At 31.2% G+C, this 21,362-nt stretch overlaps 1 protein-coding gene across 1 annotated transcript in view; it reads left to right on the top strand.

Annotated features, from left to right (window-relative positions):
• Nucleotides 1–20,462, top strand: part of LOC146998950 (poly(A) polymerase alpha-like) — a 37,380-nt gene extending 16,918 nt beyond the window's left edge. Inside the window, exons 7-14 of the mRNA XM_085810277.1 lie at nucleotides 2,130–2,202; nucleotides 7,691–7,811; nucleotides 8,050–8,134; nucleotides 11,495–11,548; nucleotides 11,696–11,809; nucleotides 15,447–15,547; nucleotides 18,354–18,423; nucleotides 20,236–20,462. Of these exons, the coding sequence (XP_085666403.1) occupies nucleotides 2,130–2,202; nucleotides 7,691–7,811; nucleotides 8,050–8,134; nucleotides 11,495–11,548; nucleotides 11,696–11,809; nucleotides 15,447–15,547; nucleotides 18,354–18,423; nucleotides 20,236–20,281 (664 nt within the window). The 3' untranslated portion in view covers nucleotides 20,282–20,462. The remainder of the gene's footprint in view (nucleotides 1–2,129; nucleotides 2,203–7,690; nucleotides 7,812–8,049; nucleotides 8,135–11,494; nucleotides 11,549–11,695; nucleotides 11,810–15,446; nucleotides 15,548–18,353; nucleotides 18,424–20,235) is intronic.
• The last annotated feature ends 900 nt before the right edge of the window (nucleotides 20,463–21,362 follow it).

The following is a 21,362-nucleotide window of genomic DNA, read 5'->3' as shown; positions in this document are numbered from 1 at the left end:
TTTTTCCCTGTACAAAGCTAATAAACAACTTTTCTTCCTAATATGGAATGTCAGATGGTGAATCATACTCCCGGAAATAGCTTTTCCCCCTTTCTCTGCATAAACATGATTTTTGGTGTGAGCAGAGAGTACAGACAGGTGCCAGTCATTCTGTTGGTCAAAGAATTGCGAAAGCAGTAGAAAATTCCGGTACATTCGGCATTCTTTTTCTCCCACCCAAATACTACACACGTTTGAATTTCTATCAAGATCTTAATAATTTGCATTCTCGTTCCGCTTGGTCAGTTCATATCTGTGTTTATTATGATCATTATGCTTATATTTTGAGCATATGTATGAATGTTTATAATAACATAGTTGCAGTAACTGCTGAAGTTTAGTAAACTTCCAAAAATGGTTGTGTTTTAACAAGATTAGCTGTCTAAATAATAATATTCGGAATGGCTTAAATAAAGGGAAAGTAATCGAATACTCAAAATAATTTCATTTTTTTGGCCAATACATTATACAGTACGAAGGTTGGGAGGTTCTTCCCTTTCTCCGCAAAATCTCGAATATTGAAACTGTTACAGTTTGCTGCAAAACAAGCAACAGACTTTTTTTTTTTTTTTTTTTTTTTTTTTTTTTTTTTTTTGTCACTTTCCAATCTAGATTGAATAGGACTAAAAGTTCTGTGGTCTACCAACCCAAGCGAAGAATGATTCTATTCCGGAAATTTAACACAGTCTGTTGAAAATTAGAATGAAACCAGATTAGTAAGTCTCTTTCTTTCCCTTTATTCTCCCAATACCGGCAGCTGTTGAATCCGATTGCGTAATATCATGCAGGAAAGAATTACGGCGCACGTATTGCACAATAACATTTGCGATATTTTGCAGAGATAATTAATTTTGATGTTCGGTCCGAGATTTGTTTATGAACACTTAAAAGAGTTTTACTGTGCTTGCAAAGCAGAATATTTTTCTGTTCCGTTGGCTTGTTTTTATATGATGCACATATCGAAATGTCAAAAGCATTTATTTAGCGGGAATATCTAAAGAATGGCTACAGTCTATCCCCCACGTTCGCTCCTCTTTCTCAAGTTACGCTCGACTGTCCGAATATTTGCCAATTTTCAAGTATGCGGGTAGTTAAGCTTTTACTGTTAAAGGATGACTGTGTGAAGCAAATTTCTGTCTTCTGATTTCAGAAATGTTCCTCTTTTTTACTTAAATTGCTTTGCTTGCAATAGGTGTTAATGGAAAACTGATGTACGATGAAAATTTAGAAAATGTTTAGAATTTAGATTTAAATTAGTTAAATTTCAATATGAGTGGAAAAATAAATTGTATTTATTATTAAGTTCCAAGCAAATAGAATAAATATGCCTTATTATTATTTATTTCCTTTATTTTGAACAAAAATTTCATCATTAAATCTTGTAATATAGTTTAGTTTTTTTTCCCTCTCATTGTAAACTAGTTCTGTAAATTGAACTGTTGTTTAAAAACTAATTAAAAAACTAATTATTTTCCATGGTTGAGGTAATGCTTATTCTCTCCTAATAAATACTGCATTTCGTATATTTTAAATTACGAGTCTAATTTTTAAGGTTATGCAGTTGTGTATAATGTAATTAGACAGGTGCTTATTTTTTTTTTTCTTAAAATGTGCTTGAAAAGTGCGTATAGGTGCTTATTTTTTTAACTAAAATGTGGCTATGAATCCTGATTAAACTAAACAGTTGACTGCATTATCCTATCCATAACAAACCTATAAATCAATGAATGTTGGCTATTGGGGGGAAAATGGGAAATCACAAGACATTTAAATGAAACACAGGCATAACAAAGATTAAAAATTAGTCTGTTGACGTAATTTCATCAGTGTTATTTCCAACACATGGAATTTTTTAAATTAAATGGATTTGCATATATTAAGCTGAAGAGATGTTAGGCTTGCTGTCTGGTTTAAAACTGCTTTCTTCGAAATTAGTGACAGATTATTGATTGCCATCGTGTATAATGTTTTGTAAAATATGCATTAAGCTATATATCTATGAAATTCTTGAGAACTTTGCTCTGAGCTATTAAAATATTTGATAAGTTACTAATTTCTTTTATGTTAACCCATGTGAATTTATTTTTCAGGAAATGGCCATGTCCTGTACTCCTGAAGCAGCCAGACATAAACAAACTTGGTTTCGATGTGTGGGATCCTAGAGTAAGTATTTTTAATTTTGATTTTATTGGGAGTGCAAATAAGTCTTCACCATTTGAGAAAGAATGGCACCACCAATAAGTTTTTGTTAAAATTGTCGGATTTAAAACATCATATAATATAACCCTGAAATATTAGCGATTTTATATCAGCTTGATATATATATATATATATTTGTGCCAAAATTTTGATGTTTGAGCCTGAGCATCATTCACAGGAACCTTTGATTTACTTCTCTAATTGAAGAAATTAATAGCTGAGGCACATTGATTGCTTATAGAAGCATATGATGAGGCTGCTTTAAGTGACAGAAGTTGTCGTGAGAGGTTTCAAATGTTTAAGAATGGTAGATTTGATGTCAAAAACAAAGAGCAGAGTAGAAGGATGAAAATGTATGAAAACCCTGAATTAGAAGCATTATTGGAAGAAAAATCATGCCAAATGCAAGAAGAACTTGCACTTACATTAGGAGTGACTCAGCAAGCAATTTCACATCATTTAAAATAATTGGGAATGATTCAAAAGCAAGGAAATTGGGTTCCGTATGAACTGAAGCTGAGAACGTTGAATGCTGATGTTTTACATGTGAATTACTGTTTGCCAGATTAAATGAAAGGTGTTTTTTACACCGTATAGTCACTAGTGATGAAAAATGAATCCACTATGGTACCCCAAAGAAGAAATCATGGGGACCACCTGGCCATGAATCAACATTGACAGTCAAGCTGAATGTTCATGGGAAAAATGTCATGTTGTGTACATGGTGGTATCAACTTAGTGTCATGTATTATGAATTGCTTAAACCAAAGAAAATGATTACTGGTGCTATCTACCAGACACAGCTGATGTGAGTCAGCCGAGCACTCAAATATGTGCCCACTATTACTTCAGACATGATAAAGTTATTCTACTGCATGATAATGCTCATCCACATATTGTCTTGCTGGCCAAATTTGTCATGTCTGTATGGAGATGGTTTATTATTAAATTATTCACACCCAGAAATGATATTTCTATCATTTGAAATCGCTTTTTCAGTCCTGTAGAATCCATAAAAGAAAAGTAAGTGTGTTTTATCAGTGAACTACAATTTCTTGCTAGCATTAAGCATGATATCATATTCCAGTTTTGTTATGAGCATTAGGTGCTGCTGCTTGCCACACAATGTGTATTAGTTAGTGACTACAAAGTTAGAGAGCATTGTTCTTTGCATTATTTCATCACTAAATGTGATGTAAAAATTATTTGTGATTTATCACTAAATTTTAAATGTTTTAAATTTTGCAAGCTTTTTATTGTGAATTGAAATTCTACTTTTTGAAAATCATTGCAGATGACTTTCATTGCATTGTTTTGTTGAGCGAAGATCAACAATTTGCAGTATGTGCATTTTGTTGTCATGATTTTTTTATTTCACATTGTAAAAAGGGTTGTAATTCCTAAACATGTGTTTACACAAATACACAGAAAAGCATTTTAGGCCAGAAGTAGGTTTAATGGTGAATGCCATGAATAAAATTACAATACTAAACAAAATCTGAGATCTGGAATCACCAAATTGAGATTTTTGAAATTTCCAGATTTCAGATCATCATTTTAAATTAAGTGAAATGGCATGTAGTCATGGCAACATTAACCTTCCTCCCAGAATAAATGTAAGAAATGTCGATTCTAAAACTATTACTACTTAGTGCACAGGCAAAAATTTTTTAATTTAGAGAAGAAACAACAAGTTAAAAATACAAAATTTTTAGAATTTAGGAGAGGCAATGGGTAGTAGAATTTAGGGACAGTAAAACATTTTGAGGTACTTTTCCATTTTGCCAGTGCAAATCTCGCGAAGCAGACTTTATTGGCGACAACACAGATCATACACATATAAAATGTGAACAAATGTTGGTTCTAAGAATTTTTATTTTGAGGGCATGAAAATTTTCATATCGTTTAAATTTGATAAAAAGCCAATAAATAAAGACAATAAATTTGTAAAAAGTCATTAATGTAAGAATTTACTATGCTTTCATGGTACAACATCCTGATTCACGTGACCCCAAGGGATCTCATCTCACGTAAACTACGCTACAAAAATCTTATTCTCTCAGTAATTATCTACATTAATTTCAAGTTAAATCTTAATTTGGAATACAAGTTTAAATGCAAGAATTATTTCAATTCGTACGAATAGCTTACTCAGAAATTGTGTAAAACCGCAATGCTTTATTTCACTAGTGCATTCTCATTAGATTGGCTTTAGGGCATAAAACTAAACTATCTGGTAAAAATTATATGTAATTTTATGCCAGTATTGAAAGAAACAATCAATCTGATAAGAAATGGCAGCAACTTGTTTTGAAAATGAGGTGTAAAAGGTTACCAGCAAGGATATTCCGTTTGGCATCAGTTGTAAAAAAAATCCGGCAAAACGGAAAAGTACCCATTTTGAATTTAGGGAGCTACCAGGCAACAAAATTTAGACCCTCGTTTTTAGATTCCACCAAGAGGCAAATTATATATTGCTAAGCCTGCCCCCCCCCACACAACCACTCAAGGAGCAGATGTGATATGCATTCCAGTATCAATATAATATGAATTAATATACAGTCAAAAGACGTTAATCCGAACTCGTCAAAACTTCGGCGATTCCGGATTATTGATTTTTCCAGATTATAGATCATCAGTTTAAATCTGGTAAGATGGCAAGCAGAAATTTTAAAATTAAAAATATGAAACCGTAATTTATGAAATAAAGAACAATTATGATCTAAAGGGTATCAAAATTTACAAAAGGAAAAAGCTTAATATTTATTTGTTTACTTTATTAAACATTTCTTTCAACGTAAGTTGTTTAAGTTGCTTCTTTTCATGTGATAATACTTTCTCTTTAATTCTATTAAACAGACATAATTTCTTGTTGAGTTACAAAGTTCCGCTGTTCAAGTCCTATAATTGCTGTGTCGAGAATACCGATTAATTTGTCAATCGAAATTTTTTCGTTTTCAATAACCTTTCTGTCACTTTCTTCACTATCGGAAGCGAATTATAATGACGGGAAACTTGATTTAAATCATATCTAAGACGGAGTACACCAAGATGAAATACTACATTTAGTAAGGAATTATAAGCCAAATAAAATAAAAACATCTGCCCTGAAGATAAGGATAGTGCTGACAAATCAACTTCCAATTCATTGTGCGCCGCATCGTTCCCCCCCCCCCCCCCCGCAGAGCAGTGTGAAATTGATAAACATATTTCAGAATGATTAGATAATCAAAGGATATGCCTTTATCCATTTTTTGCAGCAATTCCACTTTCTGTTTAAGGGGCTTCGAAACATATTTTCACTTTGTAGATCCTTTACATATTAGTAAATATATATCGGAAATTCTATTTGACATAATCGAAAATTCAAGCTTACTTTTATAAAATTGCTCTAACAGTCTGCAAAAAATAATAAGCCGGATCCAATTCGAAGATTAAGGAACAACGCAATCTGCAACATTAACTGAATTAGATAATTTTAGCTTAGCTTATACTATCCGTTATATATTAAACGCGCTTGCATAAATATATTATGCGCATGCGCACACGCATATTCGCAACCGTAAAGGTCTTACACGCATGCTTAAACGCGTGGAAAAAAATTGTAGCTTTGAGGTCCGGATTATAGATTATTCCGGATTATGGGTGTCCGAATTAACGACTTTTGACTGTATTAATAAATGGTATGTGTGTGTCTTTCTGGCCAGCAGGTGTTTAAAAATTAATGCAGGAATCTCTTAGTCTGGAGAAAAACTGCATTTACAGCATACTTGCTTCCTCTTGTTAAGTACTATATTCACCATTCCTAGATTTCATGCTGGGGGAGGATAGTTTTGTTTATGATATTATTTTATTAATTTACTTTTTGATTGGTGATTCGGAATTCGGACTTTGAAGCATACTTTTGTTAGAAGTTGTGCAAAAATTGGTTGGAATTTTATTTGGCTATTAAAAGATCAAAATGATGATGATGATAATAATAATAACTCATGTAAATATTGTAGAACTATTTATATTGACACTTTCAGGTATTAATTAAGTATATTTTAAAGTCTTACATTAATTCCCCTTTTATATATATATATATAATTGTGCATTCTTGCAGCTAAGAAAATTCTCCTGATTCCTTGGAAAAATCATTTAAATTTTATCGGTCTTATTATTATTAATTTGTCAATCGAAATTTTTTCGTTTTCAATAACCTTTCTGTCACTTTCTTCACTATCGGAAGTGAATTATAATGACGGGAAACTTGATTTAAATCATATCAAAGACGGAGTACACCAAGATGAAATACTACATTTAGTAAGGAATTATAAGCCAAATAAAATAAAAAACATCTGCCCTGAAGATAAGGATAGTGCTGACAAATCAACTTCCAATTCATTGTGCGCCGCATCGTTTCCCTCCCCCCGCAGAGCAGTGTGAAATTGATAAACATATTTCAGAATGATTAGATAATCAAAGGATATGCCTTTATCCATTTTTTGCAGCAATTCCACTTTCTGTTTAAGGGGCTTCGAAACATATTTTCACTTTCACTTTTGTATAGACTTAATTTATTGCTGCTACCCTGGGATAATTAATAGTAATAGCACTGTTGAAATATATTCTTTCTGTGTAGCAGAAAATTTTATTACCATTAGGTTTTTTTTAGAAAGGGGAAAAAAGTATGTTGAAATATCATGTAATTTTATATTTTAACACAATAAAACATCAGACAAATACATATTGACTATTCCAGCCCACATTTTCTTGACAATTTTGAGGAGGGCGAGCAAAATATTTCCATTGAAATTTCAGATAATTCTACCAAATTCTGGAAAGGTAGATATTGCTTAAAATTCCATCCATGGCAAATTTTGATAGCTGTACTTATTATTATTAAATGCTTAGCTGCTGAACTGAAAAAAAAAAAAAAAAAAAAAGTAATGAGGAAAACTGATGCAATGAAATCTCAGAAGAAAAATCTCTCCGATAAGAAATAGATAAGGATTACCAAAAAATTACTGGGAATTTCATCACAAAAAATTATTGCTAAAAAAATATGAACCAATATAACCAGTAAATACCATCAGTGATTGTATGTTAAGTGCAGCACCTTTACTAAACACAATATGAGTAACGAGTAACTTTTCCTGGAGATTGAAAAGGATGCCATATAAGTAATTTTATTGAAATTCATTAATTTTTTTTTTCTTATATCAATTTTCACTTAAATTTGGCTATTTCTTGTAGGCAAGATTTTTTTAATCTGACTGCATAAATATTTTATGATTGAAATGCTTGGCAATGTATCTCAGTTTTTCAGTTTTTATATCATGATTTAATGTTTCTCTTCATTCAAAAATATGAAAGCAAAAATTTTTAACGCAATTGAAATCCTTATTCTTTAATGCAAAAAATCAAATCTGTAATTCAAAATTTGATTATATTTTGCCATTCTTTTCAGATAAATGTGGGTGACAGATATCATCTGATGCCTATTATTACTCCAGCATATCCTCATCAGAACTCTGCTTTCAACGTAACATTTTCAACACGAACTATCTTGAAGAATAGTTTCAAGCATGGTATGCATATTAGAATAAATTTTTGTGGCCTTTAAAAAATGTTTACTTTTTTTTACAATTAGTTTTAATATATTATTTTAACTTTGGCGAAATAATTCTATTGTTTATTTAATATTAAATTTTTTTGTTGTATTTTAGTATATATTTTTTTGTCATATTTCATTTTGTATAATTCAGTAGGGTTAAATTTTACTTTTAAACTATGAATCAGTATTATTTGAAATTTTTTTTATTCTAGGTTCATCTGTTGCCAAGAATATAATATCTGGAAATTGTAAATGGGATGAGTTATTTAAATCTAGAGATTTCTTTTCAGATTATAAGTAAGTGTAATTTATTTCAGTGTCAATTTTTTTAAAGGTAGGGGAGAATTCTAAGATATAGGTGATTCTTCAGTTTGCCTAGAGGGTAGACCCAGAATGTCTTGGATAATAAATAAACAACCTAAGTAAGTAGCTCAAAACTACATATAATAGAGTAGAAAGGAAAATATTTAACCCTTTGCAATCGTATGTCCACTCTCAGCCACCAAATCCTTTTTTACCGTTCCGGTCGTAAGTCTGCTCTCAGCCATGACAGCAAGGAACTATACGAATCGTATACTGCATGCATTCATGTATCAGTTTACACTTTTCCTATACGAATCTCAGTGCCTAAAGAACCTACTCATGAACCAATACGGTGCTCCATCGATTGGACTTAACGTAATCTATTCTAAACAAAAGTTGTGACCCAGCGCTCACCATGCAAGACTCAGTGGCAAGTTGGTTGTCTTTTGAACGTAATGAAATCAACAACGTTTGACGATACCTTGTAGAATTCCAAAGAATATATTATATATTGTATTTAACAGAAATTAGACATTCTGTCTTCTTAAAATATTCCAAAATAATTCCCCAAAATTCAGCTAGAAGAGGGAACAGGACACCTATGCCACGTTTTATGTTTATCCGAAAATTGGTGGCACAACTAGTAGGTGATTTTCGTGACGGAGCAGATTCAAAACCGGGAAGACCATCAACCTCCGATAACGAAGAAAGACTTGATGGAAAACTGCATATATTGCAGAATTGTGAAAATGTAAAAAGTAAAGATTGTGATGTATGTTCAAACAGAAAGATTAAAGGTGGAAGGCACCCAACCAATTATTTTTGTGATACATGCACTCGAAAACCTGGCCTGCATGTTGGAGAGTGTTTTGAAAAATATCACACAAAGGAGAATTATAAAACTTAATTTTTATACAAAAAAATATCACTAAATTTGTGTATTGAATAAAGATATATCTAAAGTTCACAAAAGAATTGCTAAATCTTGTTTATCCATTGTAAACTTGCATGTTATGTATCCCTCTTCTATCGACGGAAATTAATTCCGACCAATACGATACCCATCTCCAAATTTAATCCGACCACAAAGAGTTAGATTTATGTGCTTTGAAGCTACAAGACAGCCAGATGATATTCTTCTTATTCTGTTGAAATTTATATGTTTTTCACTGTTACTATATTTCAGTAATTTATAATAATTTTCAAAAAATCACATGGCAAAGAAGTTAGATGCATTAAAATCATTCGTATATTTTATGTAATCGATTAAATACATATATTTATTAGAACTTCAGAAGGACAGTTAATATTAAAAAAAATTAACTATATGACAAATGAATTTATTTTGGGGGAAAAAATTGGTACTTTACATTGTTTTTGGCATATTTTTGACTATACATGCAACAAATGTTAATCTACACATGTGCATACCATACATGTATTTGAATCATATAGATTTACATTCTTTGTATGTAATCATTATATGGCTAAACAGTATTCAAAAGCAATAAGAATGTATATCAGTGTAACAAGGAAATATATTTTTATCATAAATTTCTTTTAAAATACTTCTTTTATTGTTTTTTTTTTTTTTATGAATGGTACTCATAAACCTTAAAATTAATCAAACAAGTATTTTTCACCAGTCTGTAAAATCACCATTGACTTGACAAATTGTCATGGGTGTTCGGACAATGAAAACATACCAAAACTTTTCACTTTAGGATTATCAAGGCTAGATACAGGGGTTGGACAAAAATATGGAAACACCTTTAAAAAAAACATGTTTCTTTGCTTAATATGGTGTAGGAAACCCGTTGGCATCCAAAACAGCTTGCAGTCTTCTCGGAATGGATAAATACAGTTCCTGTATGTTTGCCAAGGGAATATTATACCATTCTTCCTGCAAAACGGTGGCAAGTTCAGATAATGATGTTGGTGGTGGATAACGAGAACGCACTTTCTGTTCCAATGTAGACCACAAAGGTTCGATAATATTCAGGTCTGGTGACTGTGGTGGCCAGGGGAGATGGGACAACTCATCCTCGTGCTCAGAAAACCAGTCCTGGACAATGTGAGCTGTGTGAACAGAGGCTTTGTCGTCTTGGAAGACACCATCATCATCGGGGAACAAAGTTTGTACCATGGGATGAACTTGATCGGGTTCACATAAGTCTTGGCAGTCATGTGCCCTGACACAGTTATCATGGGGCTAGAAGAGAACCACGATATAGCTGCCCGAACTATAACAGAACCCCCACCATGTTTCACTCTTGGCAACAAGCAGTCTATATTATAGGCTTGAGATGGCGTTCTCCAGACGTAAACTCGGCCAGAAGTGGGAAACAATGTGAAAGAAGACTCGTCAGACCATATTACTCGCGTCCACTGCTCTATAGTCCAGGCTTTATGACTTAAATACCACCTTTTCCTGTTACGGGCATTAGCATTACTGATGAGTGGCTTCTCAATTGCAGCACGGCCAGCAGTTCCCTGTTTATGAAGCTCCCTTCTAATTGTTTTGGTACTCACAGGGTTCGGTAATACAACATTCATTTCAGCAGTAACTTTTGCAGCTGTGGTCTTCTTATTTTTCGTCACAATTGCCCTTAATGATCGTCTGTCATGATCACTCAGGACACACTTTCGTCCGCGCTGTGATTTAGCAGATGATGTTTTTCCGCTTTTCAAATATGCGGAATAAATCTTCGATACAGTACCTCTTGAAACACTAAACACCTCGGCTACCTTGCTTACGGAAGCACCTACCATAGGTGCTCCAACAATTTGCCCACGTTCGAAGTCTGTTAACTCTGACATAATGCAATGACAACCTCACATAACAGTACTCCGACAACAACTGAACTGTTTAGCAGATTTACGAAGTTGTATAGGTGGCGTCAGTAGTCAAAAATGCCAGCGCCACCTACATATTTCATTAAAATCAATCTTTCCTTTTAAACATGCATTTCACAAGGTGTTTCCATATTTTTGTCCATCCACTGTATGTTATCATTGTAAATAGAAAAACATTTCTTTCTGTTGAATACTTTATTATGTTTAACCATTGTGTAAATTTTTGATGAGAAGCTAAAGATAAAATATGTTATAATGATTAAGGAGTGCGTGTGATTATGGCAAAGCCTCGAGGGCTATCTGCCTAAAGGGAGGGATGCCTTCGTGGAGGACTTTGTAAGGGAAACTGGCTGGTATACACGTTACACATGGGGAAAACCATATAATGATTAAGAAAAGTCTGGTTGTTTGTTTTATTGATACATTAATTATTCAGAAAAATAAAATCATTTGTGAAAAGTATATATTTCTTTAAAATATCATGGTTTTGTGTTATAGGCAGTTTATAATGGTAACAGCCTCTGCCTGCACCAAAGAAGAATATTTGATATGGTAAGTAAAATTTTCGTCTATGTTCATGTATTTTAATGTAGGTTGAATTGTTAATTTAGCTTAACATGTAATGCTACTCTTATGTTTGTATCTTCTTAATGTAAAGATAGCATGAACAATTATTGATTACATTTTTCTTTCCTTCAGGAGTGGATTAGTAGAGTCAAAGATAAGAATTTTGATATCTCAGGTAGAGAGACAACCATATGTAAATTTTGTTCATGTGAGTCCAGAAACATTTACGAATTTCAAAGCGGAACCGTAAGTACAGTTTTTCTTATGTATAACATAGCATTTATCATGGAATATTTAAAAGGCTGATTAAAGGAATTTAATGAGTAGAATTTAGGGGTAAATATTTCCCCGTAGTACTTAGCACTTAAATGTACCTATATTTTATGTTTTTCAAACATTAAAATGTTTCAAAAATAAAAAGTTTTCTCTTATGTTATCCTAAAGGAAGGGGGAAAATCATCAAAGTTCTGAGTGTTTCATAATTTTTACTTAAGTTTTATGGTCATTGTACTTTCAGTTACAGATCAAATTTTGAACCAGCATATGACATATAAAGTGTGACCCAATTATAACTTGAAAACAGCCGTAATAGCAGAATTATGTTTATGATAAATTTTAATCAAAACTTTGCTGATTCAGTCAATACGGTTTTGATTAAAATCTACGCCAAACATAAGGTTCATAAGGTGCTGTTTTGCCTAATTTTTAAGTTTTACAGTTGCATGTTTCTGTTCTCTCTTGGATAGTCGCTGTGACTCAATTCTTTAAAACTTTTTGAACAACAGGTGTTGCATATGATACATATATGATATTTAGTTTCTAATTTACTATAAATGTCAATTCTTATGATAGGGTTTTTATTATTATTTTGTGTTGAGAAGAATTCTTTTTATACTGTTAGTATTTTAAACAGAATTTAATAAATTAAAATCTTTCATTTTTATTATAAAATTTTCCCAATTGAACTGTTTCAGTAATGTCATAATTGTTAATGATATATATGATTAGGTTTGCTTCAGACAAGCAACATGTTGACAGGATTTAATTGATTCTTATAATTTGAGTTCAGTTTTGAATTTTAGGCAAAGGATGGCATTTATGACTGCTGTTCCTGTATCATAGCAGCATATATACGAGGGCAATCCCCCAAAAAAGGTCTCCTATATTTTTAGATATACAAAGAACCGTTTATTTTCTATAATTGCTACATCACTTTAAAGATTGCAGAATGCTTTATTTTTCAACATAATCGCCATTTCGGTCGATGCATTTTTGTAGACGCTGTGGCAGTTTTACAATGCCCATGTCATACCAACTTGCCGCCATGCCCTTCAGGAAGCGTTGAGGAGCTTCAGGAGCATCCAGATGATCCTCCGATCTTTACGCATTTTACGAACTCAACAATCGCGAAACTCAATGAATACGAACTCAACAATCGTGAAAGTTGAGTTGTCTCGTCGGCAATTGACGGCCTCCCGCTCCTTTCTTCGTCATGAATTTCAGTACGACCGGCTGTAAACTCTCTACACCACTTGCGAACGTTTTTGACATCCATGCACGACTGTCCATACACTTCTGTCAATAGGCGGTGAATTTCAACCGGTTTAACGCCTTTTGCGTTAAAAAATTGAATAACTGGGCACACTTCGCACTTGGCAGTAACGTTTATCGGGAGCTCCATTTCGAATGGCTGCCAAGCCAAGACTGAGCATCCGAGAGAAGCGCCTGCGTGCTTATGTGGTAGTGGAGAAGGCACCACTCACAACAGTGTTGAAAACAACCGTATTAAAACTTTCTCTATGTCCCCCAAAAATAGGAGACTTTTTTTTGGGATTGCCCTCGTATATATATATATGTGTGTGCTATTATTTTATTATTTCTTTAAAATGTCAAAAATATTTCGTAATGTCATGTAATATATTTGTTAAAAATAATATTACATCTATATCCGCTTTTTAGACTATTGTTAGTTAATATTCAGTTATTTAGATACATTAGCTGCTGATGCATCCAGCTACCTGAATAGTTAATAGAATACATATATAAATTCTCCCTAAAGAGTCGGTGTTATTTCATTATCTTTTGTTCAATTTTAAATAATTTTCTTTATATGGCTTTAATTATCATTAACAATTTTTGTTACAATTTATGCATATCCACTACTATTGGCCATTGCTAGTAAAGCAATTTTTCCATGCCAATTTAAATTTTACTATTTATTAAAAAAATTTTTTAACTTTTTAAATTAAAAAAAAAATTAATATTACTTAAAAATTACGAATTTGTAATTTATTTAGGCTTCAAATAATTAAATATAAGAATTTTAATAGGACTATTCCCCTATAATTTTAATTATGTATGTATAATAATTTTAATGAATTCAACTAATTTAATGTATAATAATAACTGAACTACATCTGCATTTAATTTGCTTACTTTGTTAATTAGTAACAGAAAAATTTAAAAAGAAAAATAGCTTATTATTTGTTGAATGGAAGATAAAAATATTTTAATGTGGGTAATGGCAATGCAAGTTTTCTGATAAAATGTGAAACCTAAAAATCTTAAAGCTTCCCAGAGTGACTTTTATATTGCTAGGTTTTTTAATCTGAAGTTCTATGCATTTTCACAAAATATGAAATAAATAAAATGCAAATCCAAAATTCGAACTTCGAAGTTCACATGTCTAGGTGAAGACTGTATGTTCAAAATTTGGTGACTCTAAAGGTGTCACAGGTTTTCCACCATGCAAGGACTGTACATACATACAAATTCTTCATTATTTAATAGTACAGGTAAAACCCATCTGGACATAGTGCCATTCATTGGCTGCTGAAAAGCAATGTTGCATTCAGTTGAGCCTAAAATTGTTTCCTCTGGTTAACTAAAGGTTAAATTTGAATGCATGTGACAGTATCCTAACTAATATAAGCAGCTTTTTAGGTTAATATATGGTATGTGTATTTGGATATTAATAAAAATGTTTTATGACTTAAAAATTAATTCTGAGAAATCATTCATTCTGTGGTTTTAAAAACATTACATTTTCTGTGAATTGTACTAATTTTATTTTATTAGTTTTACTCTAAATTTCTTCTTATGTGTGCATGTAGTGGTACAAAAATTTTTAATTCTAAACAGGAAATATATATAAAAAGCATGATAGTTTTAAAAAAAATTTTCCTTAAAGATATACTTTAGCTTACTGTATTTCTTCGAGCATTAGACACACTATTACCCCCGTATAAATGTTCCCAAAAAGTGTATATACGTATATGTAGTTTTATATATATAATTTATTTAGTAGTGGATTATTGAGTAAATTATCTCCTTTGAGAAAGTTAGAATTGTAGTTGAAGGAAGTAACGTGGAAGCATTTAAAAATGAATCGTGAAAAAATTTTTAGAAGGTACATCAAATATGAATCATGAAAAAATTATAATTGGAAACTTTTAAAAATGAAAATTAATCAACAAACCAAGTAATTATTGTCATTGATCGGAAATTGGTTGAATTTTCAAGGGGAACAAGCCAACACTCCGATCAATTAACAATAATTAATAAACGTGAAGGTATTTCATCTTTTACTCAAGCAAGAATTATGATATCAAACTGGTAAGTTGAGTTTAAGCCAATTGGATTTTAAGTGAGATGAATTTCAGTTAAGGTACTTTATAGAATTCATTATGAATGTGGCAGTTCTGTTTAGCTTATAAATTTTTAAAAATTTTTAAATGCTTCTGAGTTGCTTCTTTCAATTAAAAATAAAAAGAGAGGAAATGCAGATGTTGTTATATATTTCTCATTTTGTCACCTAGATTGTCATATATTTCAAATATTTTATTTTGTCTGGCATTTACAATTTTAAAAAATATTATTTCAGAAGCAGTTACTCATCTGCCTGGTTCATGGGCTTGCAGTTCTCTCAAACCGAGAAAATAAAATTAAATCTGACACCTGAAGTTCAGGTTTTCACCAATACAAGTAAGTCTGTCCTTTATTTAAATTTGTATTTACTTGTGTAGAAATAATTTCTGTAAAATGTAATTCTTTATCTGAATTTGTGAATATTTATTGTTTTTATTTTACTGAAGAAAATGTATAAAAAATAAATCTTAACAATGCATACTGTTTCATTTGAAAATCTCTTAAAATTATGTGTAAAATACACCGTTAATTTGGGTTAGTCGAATTTTGTATGAAATTAAAGTTTAATTACAGATAATAAAGTAAACTACATACATACATAGGTATGTATACAAGATGAATCTGAACAAGTGAGTGAAACTTTATAGGGTGATAGAATGCAGCTATATGAGCAATATTTGTCATAGGATGTATGGTCGGAATGCAAATGGTAAGAAGGTATTTTTCATTGAAACATTTAAAGAATCAACACAAGAATGAGAGTATATACTTCAGAAAACATTTTATTAGCAGGAATGTAGTTGACGCACATGTTCAAAAAAATTGCTCAAAAGTCTTTTCGCGAGTTGCAATGTAGGCATAATATGAAACTGACACACATTTGTGAAGACACCAGGCATTTTCCAAGTATCGCTGGCAACAACTGCAAATTCGATGACTAGATCCAAATTCGTTTTCAACAGAACATTCACAGATTAGGCTTTTCATGTGGTCCCTCAGGAAAACATTCAAACACGAGAGATCCGGTGATCTTCGTGGCCAAGCTATGGGACCACCTCGACCAATCCCTTGTCCTGGAAATTTCATGGTTTGTATAACCAGCCGTCATTTTGGCAATCTATGGTAGAAAATGTCGTTGGGTGTGGGGACCGACTCTTTTCATACCAATTACAATACCACCTAGCAGCTCGCCATTTGCGTTCTGCCCAGACATTGCTTGCATAGCTGCGTTCTGTCACAGTGCAAAATTTTGCCCCCTTGTCCAAATTCACCCTGTATATACACATGTATATGCAGTACAAAGTTTAAAATCCAGACATCCAGTGTTAATATTACCAACACTTCTTTTTTAATGCTGTATGCTTGCACATTTAATACTTTTTCGTAACAAAATATGAAGAATCCTAACTCTTAATTTCACTTAATGACTGATGCCAACCTGGTGAATCATTTTTGCTTTCATCCCTCCATGACTATCAACACACTGCAGCTTAAAAAATGACTCAGGATGTCTAAGCATTTTTTTTTTTTTTTTTTTTTTTTTTTTTTTTTTTTATGTTAGTCATTGAATACAAAGTATTGGAACTATTTATATATGTTGACATGCTTGGCAATGATTACAGACATTTAGCTAACTCTGCTTCAAAGTATTGAGTGTATTGACAAGGGGAAATTTAACAGATATTTCTTTCCACATGCAAAAAATAGATTTTGTAAATACTGGCATGTATAGGCCAAAAATTACATTTAGTACTTTTTGAATTCAGAATAACTGATTTATTATTCAGATTAGTCCAGAGCCATTGCCTAGAGCTGGTAAATTCATCAGGTGATAGATACAAGACAAAATTTAGTGGAACAACATGTCTATAGTCGTCAATCTCATGATACGTCTTCAATAGTGTGTAGTGAACTCTAGCTAAACTTTCTGATGATAGGCAAGAATTTGAAGGTGTTCAGATATTGCAAACAAAAAGTAAAATTTTCCAACTAAGGGAATTTTTCAAGAATTGGGGAGGCATGGAATATATAAAGATGATTATAAGCAGAAGGTTTATATTGTGATAATTATGTTCCAATCATCAATCAACTAACAGATGGCAAAATCTGTAGTATGGTTTTAAATCCAGAAAGTATTCCTATCATTTGTGAAGAAAGTGACAGAGAGGTTGTTAAGGGTGAAAAAATTCCGAGTGACAATTTAGTGGGAATTCTCAACATGGCAATTACAGAACTCGAAGAAAAGCAAACTAATAAATATTGAGGTTTTTTTTTTTTTAAATACTCGAAAGATCTGCTTTATTATCTCATAAATGTTTTTAATTTTGAAATTTCTATATGTCATCGTACTAGTGTTAAATTTATGATCTAATATCTTTAAAAATTCCAAATCCAGAATCGACTAAATCCCGACAATTTCGGATCTGGGACTTTGTGCCATTTGTGTGAGATAACAAAATAGTAGATTTAATTGCAATAGTCCTATATTATTAATTTAATTATTTTGCCTTTTTGTCCTAAAAATAGTAACTGCTTATAATAAACTTTCTTAAACTGTATCACACGAAAGTAATCCATGTCATAAGATTTTACATATCACTGCTGATGCAAATTCTGATATAAATGCTTTAGCCAATCAACATGAAAGAAAACAAAACCATTTTGGGAATCGTAACTTTTTTTGCTTCTCAAAACTTTCTTTTTGAATGCATTACATTCCTGCTCTTTCTTGATTCCAGCTAAGACATCACCTCTCACCTTTCTATTTCAGCCATCAAATTTGTCGTAAGATACAGAAAAGTTACAAATGTGATTAAGAATGGGCACATATATTGCACCTATGGCCATGTGTAATTCATTTTAAAATGTGCTTTTTCATGAATTGTTTTGTTCAGAAATAAAATGAGTTAAATTAACATAACGCCTAACATTTAACTGAAACTATGTTATAACACATCTAAATGCAGTAACTATCTGCTACATCAGTCATGAATAATATTAGTATTTCTTCCCATTCAAATCATCACTCTCACACATATATATGTATGTAAACTTTTGTAGCATTTTTAGCTACAAAATGACCAAATTCTAGCTTTAGAGTTGGAATAACTTTTTTTTTTTTTTTTTTTTTTTTTTTTTTTAGTTATGGTAAAAGCTTTGAAGAACAAGTTATTTAAAAGAGGAATGAAAGTAGAAGTGAAACATATATGCAAGTAAGTTTAAATTATATAATATAAAATAAATTATTTTTTAAATTTATTTTCTGAATTCATATATGGAGTAAGAGTTATTTATCTACCACTTAGTGTTTTTATTTATATTTTTAGAAAGGATTTCAAAATATAATATGCACATTCTCTAAAAAATCTGATATATTTTTATGTAAATATGTTGCAGAGTTCATAAAAATTTCGATAGTACTTAAGTGAAACTTTAGCATTTAAATACAAGTTTTGTGTGAGCTTAATAAATTTTAATTTAATACTTTTGCAAAGTTAAATTTTTTCTAAATATTGGGCAAAAATTTGACAGTGGTATCATATGCCATCTTGAACTTGATAAACATTACTTGATAGCATTGAGGTAACAGAGAAACTTGTTAAATGTTATGAAGCTCTAAGCATCAAAATATGTAACACATTTATTTTAATACTGTTTTGTATTGATAAGTGTGAAAATATTTTGTACTATTTTTCTTCTAAATTAGTTTTTAGTATTTAGTCCTATATAACTAAAATTCATATATATATCTATGTAAAGTTAGATTATAGTTTACACACTTTTTGTCAGTCCTAACCAGCACATTCATTACTTTCGGGTATTACTGTTATAAGAAACTTCAATGCAAACATTAATATTCATAATAATGATCTAAAAATTATAAATAATGCTAAATAATAGATAATACTTACCTAATAATGGTAGTAATTTTTTACAGACACAACTTCTGCAGTGTATGGAATGAGTGATACTGTAAGAAAAATAATAAGACTGCAATTTTATTTAGTAGAATAAAAATACCTAATGCTTTAAAAACCATTTTAGGATGCAATGACATGAAATAGAAAACTTATTCCGTAAACTTCTGTACGATTGTTTAAGCAAATATTCGCAAATATGTTCAGTAGTTTCGTGACAGTATGCATAGAAGTTTTCACCAGTATAACAACATCAGCTCTCTATGTGTATTAAAACTTACTCTTCATTTATTGATATATTTTTATTACTTTGAATATCTTACTAAGTTGTTAAATTTGTTTTACATATTAACTTATCAAGCAGCATTTAATTGGGAATTTTACTTACCATCTGTGAACTCATTTCTGCTTAGAAGTTTTTGTTTCACTCTCTAAAATGTTGTATATAGTCAGATTTCATAGATTCAATTTATTTCACATTACAAGTTCTCTTTTGCGTCATCTTTTGGAAACTGGCAAGCAATAACATAGAGTTTACTAACATAACTGGTTTTACAAATTGGCACAGAGCAATGATTAATCATTTATTTGTAACATAATATATTGATAAAATTAACATATAACAAGAAAGTACTTACACCTCATAATTAATTATAAAAATGGTTAAATCAAAACAATGAGTAGAAAAGATGACTCATTCTCGGGTCATATGAGAGTAGGCATAGCCTTCACGTCAAGAAGCTAATGATCCTGTCCATAAACATGTGACTCTTCACCAACTTTTATAGTATTTCGAAAGTCAGGGTTGCACATGGCATCATGATTTGTACAAGTTTTTGCTTCTACTGTAACATTAGCAGACATGAAATCTACTCATGTTCAGCACTTCTGGCTTTTCTCACTTAAGATATTCAAGCCTTTAAATTATCTGTTGCCACTTACTACCATTTAGTGTTTTTCAGTTTCACGAATGAAAATTATATTTGTGAAACTATGAATGATTCACTGATTTCTGTGGGGGGAAATAAATTAAGTGCCTTACTTAAGTTGTATTTTATGTTTCTTATAATGTTAGAAACTTACTGAATTAATTTATATGTTTTTTAGTTGGATGATTCTTCTTATTCTCCCTTCATGGTTCAACAACAGCTAGCAGCTAGTCTAAAGAATATGAACTTCATTGTGAATAATAATGAACATACTGTGGATGCTTATTTTAAAAAAATAGTTTTCACAATATGAACAGCGAATTATTTAAAATTCCATATTGTAAATTTGTATAATTGTTTCATACTGTAATTTTTAGCAGAGTATTAAAGTATTTTAGAACTTCAGTTTATCTGTTTCAAATATTTTAATTTTTTTTAACGCAGATTACTTTATGTTATGAGAGGAATTCATATAGAAAGAATATATTTTTTTATTGTAGGCTGACTGCAAATAACTTTAAAAGAAATTTTATTTTAAATTAGGAAAGCTGTACATATTTTTTATAACATCATGATATGCAAGCATCTTATTTGCATATTTTCTGTGGCACTTTGTAGTAAACAGCATGGTGAAACAGCAGCTTTGTAGCATGATTTAATATTTGTCACTTTGAGTCAGTGTTCATAAACCTTTTGCAGTTTGTCCCAATCGGTACGTTGTGGCCCTAGTGAAAAGCTTTGTGGTTATGAGTGTAGTCTTATCAGATGTGAACTTAAATTATTTTCTTCTTCATATTGTACAAAAGTACTATAATACAAGTTCTTCATGTCATATGCAAAGTGTATCCTCTCATATTCGTGTCATATATATTCCAGGAAAAGTTCCCCTCTGAGGGAGAATTTCACAGAGAATGAAATCAAACTTTTATTTATCTGTTAAGTGCTTAGTTTTATTTTTTTAATATAAAAAGGTACATTTATTCAAGTTTTGGTATTTATCAACATTTTCTATACTTTTTTTGTTTAATTTATAAAATACATTAAAAAATAATCCAAATGTAGATAAGTGACTATGTATTTTCGAGTTTGAGAAAGGGGAAATTTAATTTAGTAGTAGTCACTATATAAAGCGATTTAAAGGAAGAATTTTTGCTGCATTTATAATATTTGGCAGTAATTGGGATTTGACAACCTTCGCATTGGAAATTGATTTCTGGATATGAGGTTGCCAAGCTAATTTGGAATCAAGTATCACTCCTAGATACTTATAAGTAGGAACCCAGCGAATTGGTTCTCCGAAGAAGT

This window comes from Stegodyphus dumicola, chromosome 2, assembly GCF_044657685.1.
Source record: "Stegodyphus dumicola isolate Sdum_Otavi_A_Nest chromosome 2, ASM4465768v1".
In the NCBI taxonomy this organism is placed as follows: domain Eukaryota; kingdom Metazoa; phylum Arthropoda; class Arachnida; order Araneae; family Eresidae; genus Stegodyphus; species Stegodyphus dumicola.
Note: the sequence above shows the minus strand (reverse complement) of the source record. Positions and strands in the feature narration are given on the sequence as shown.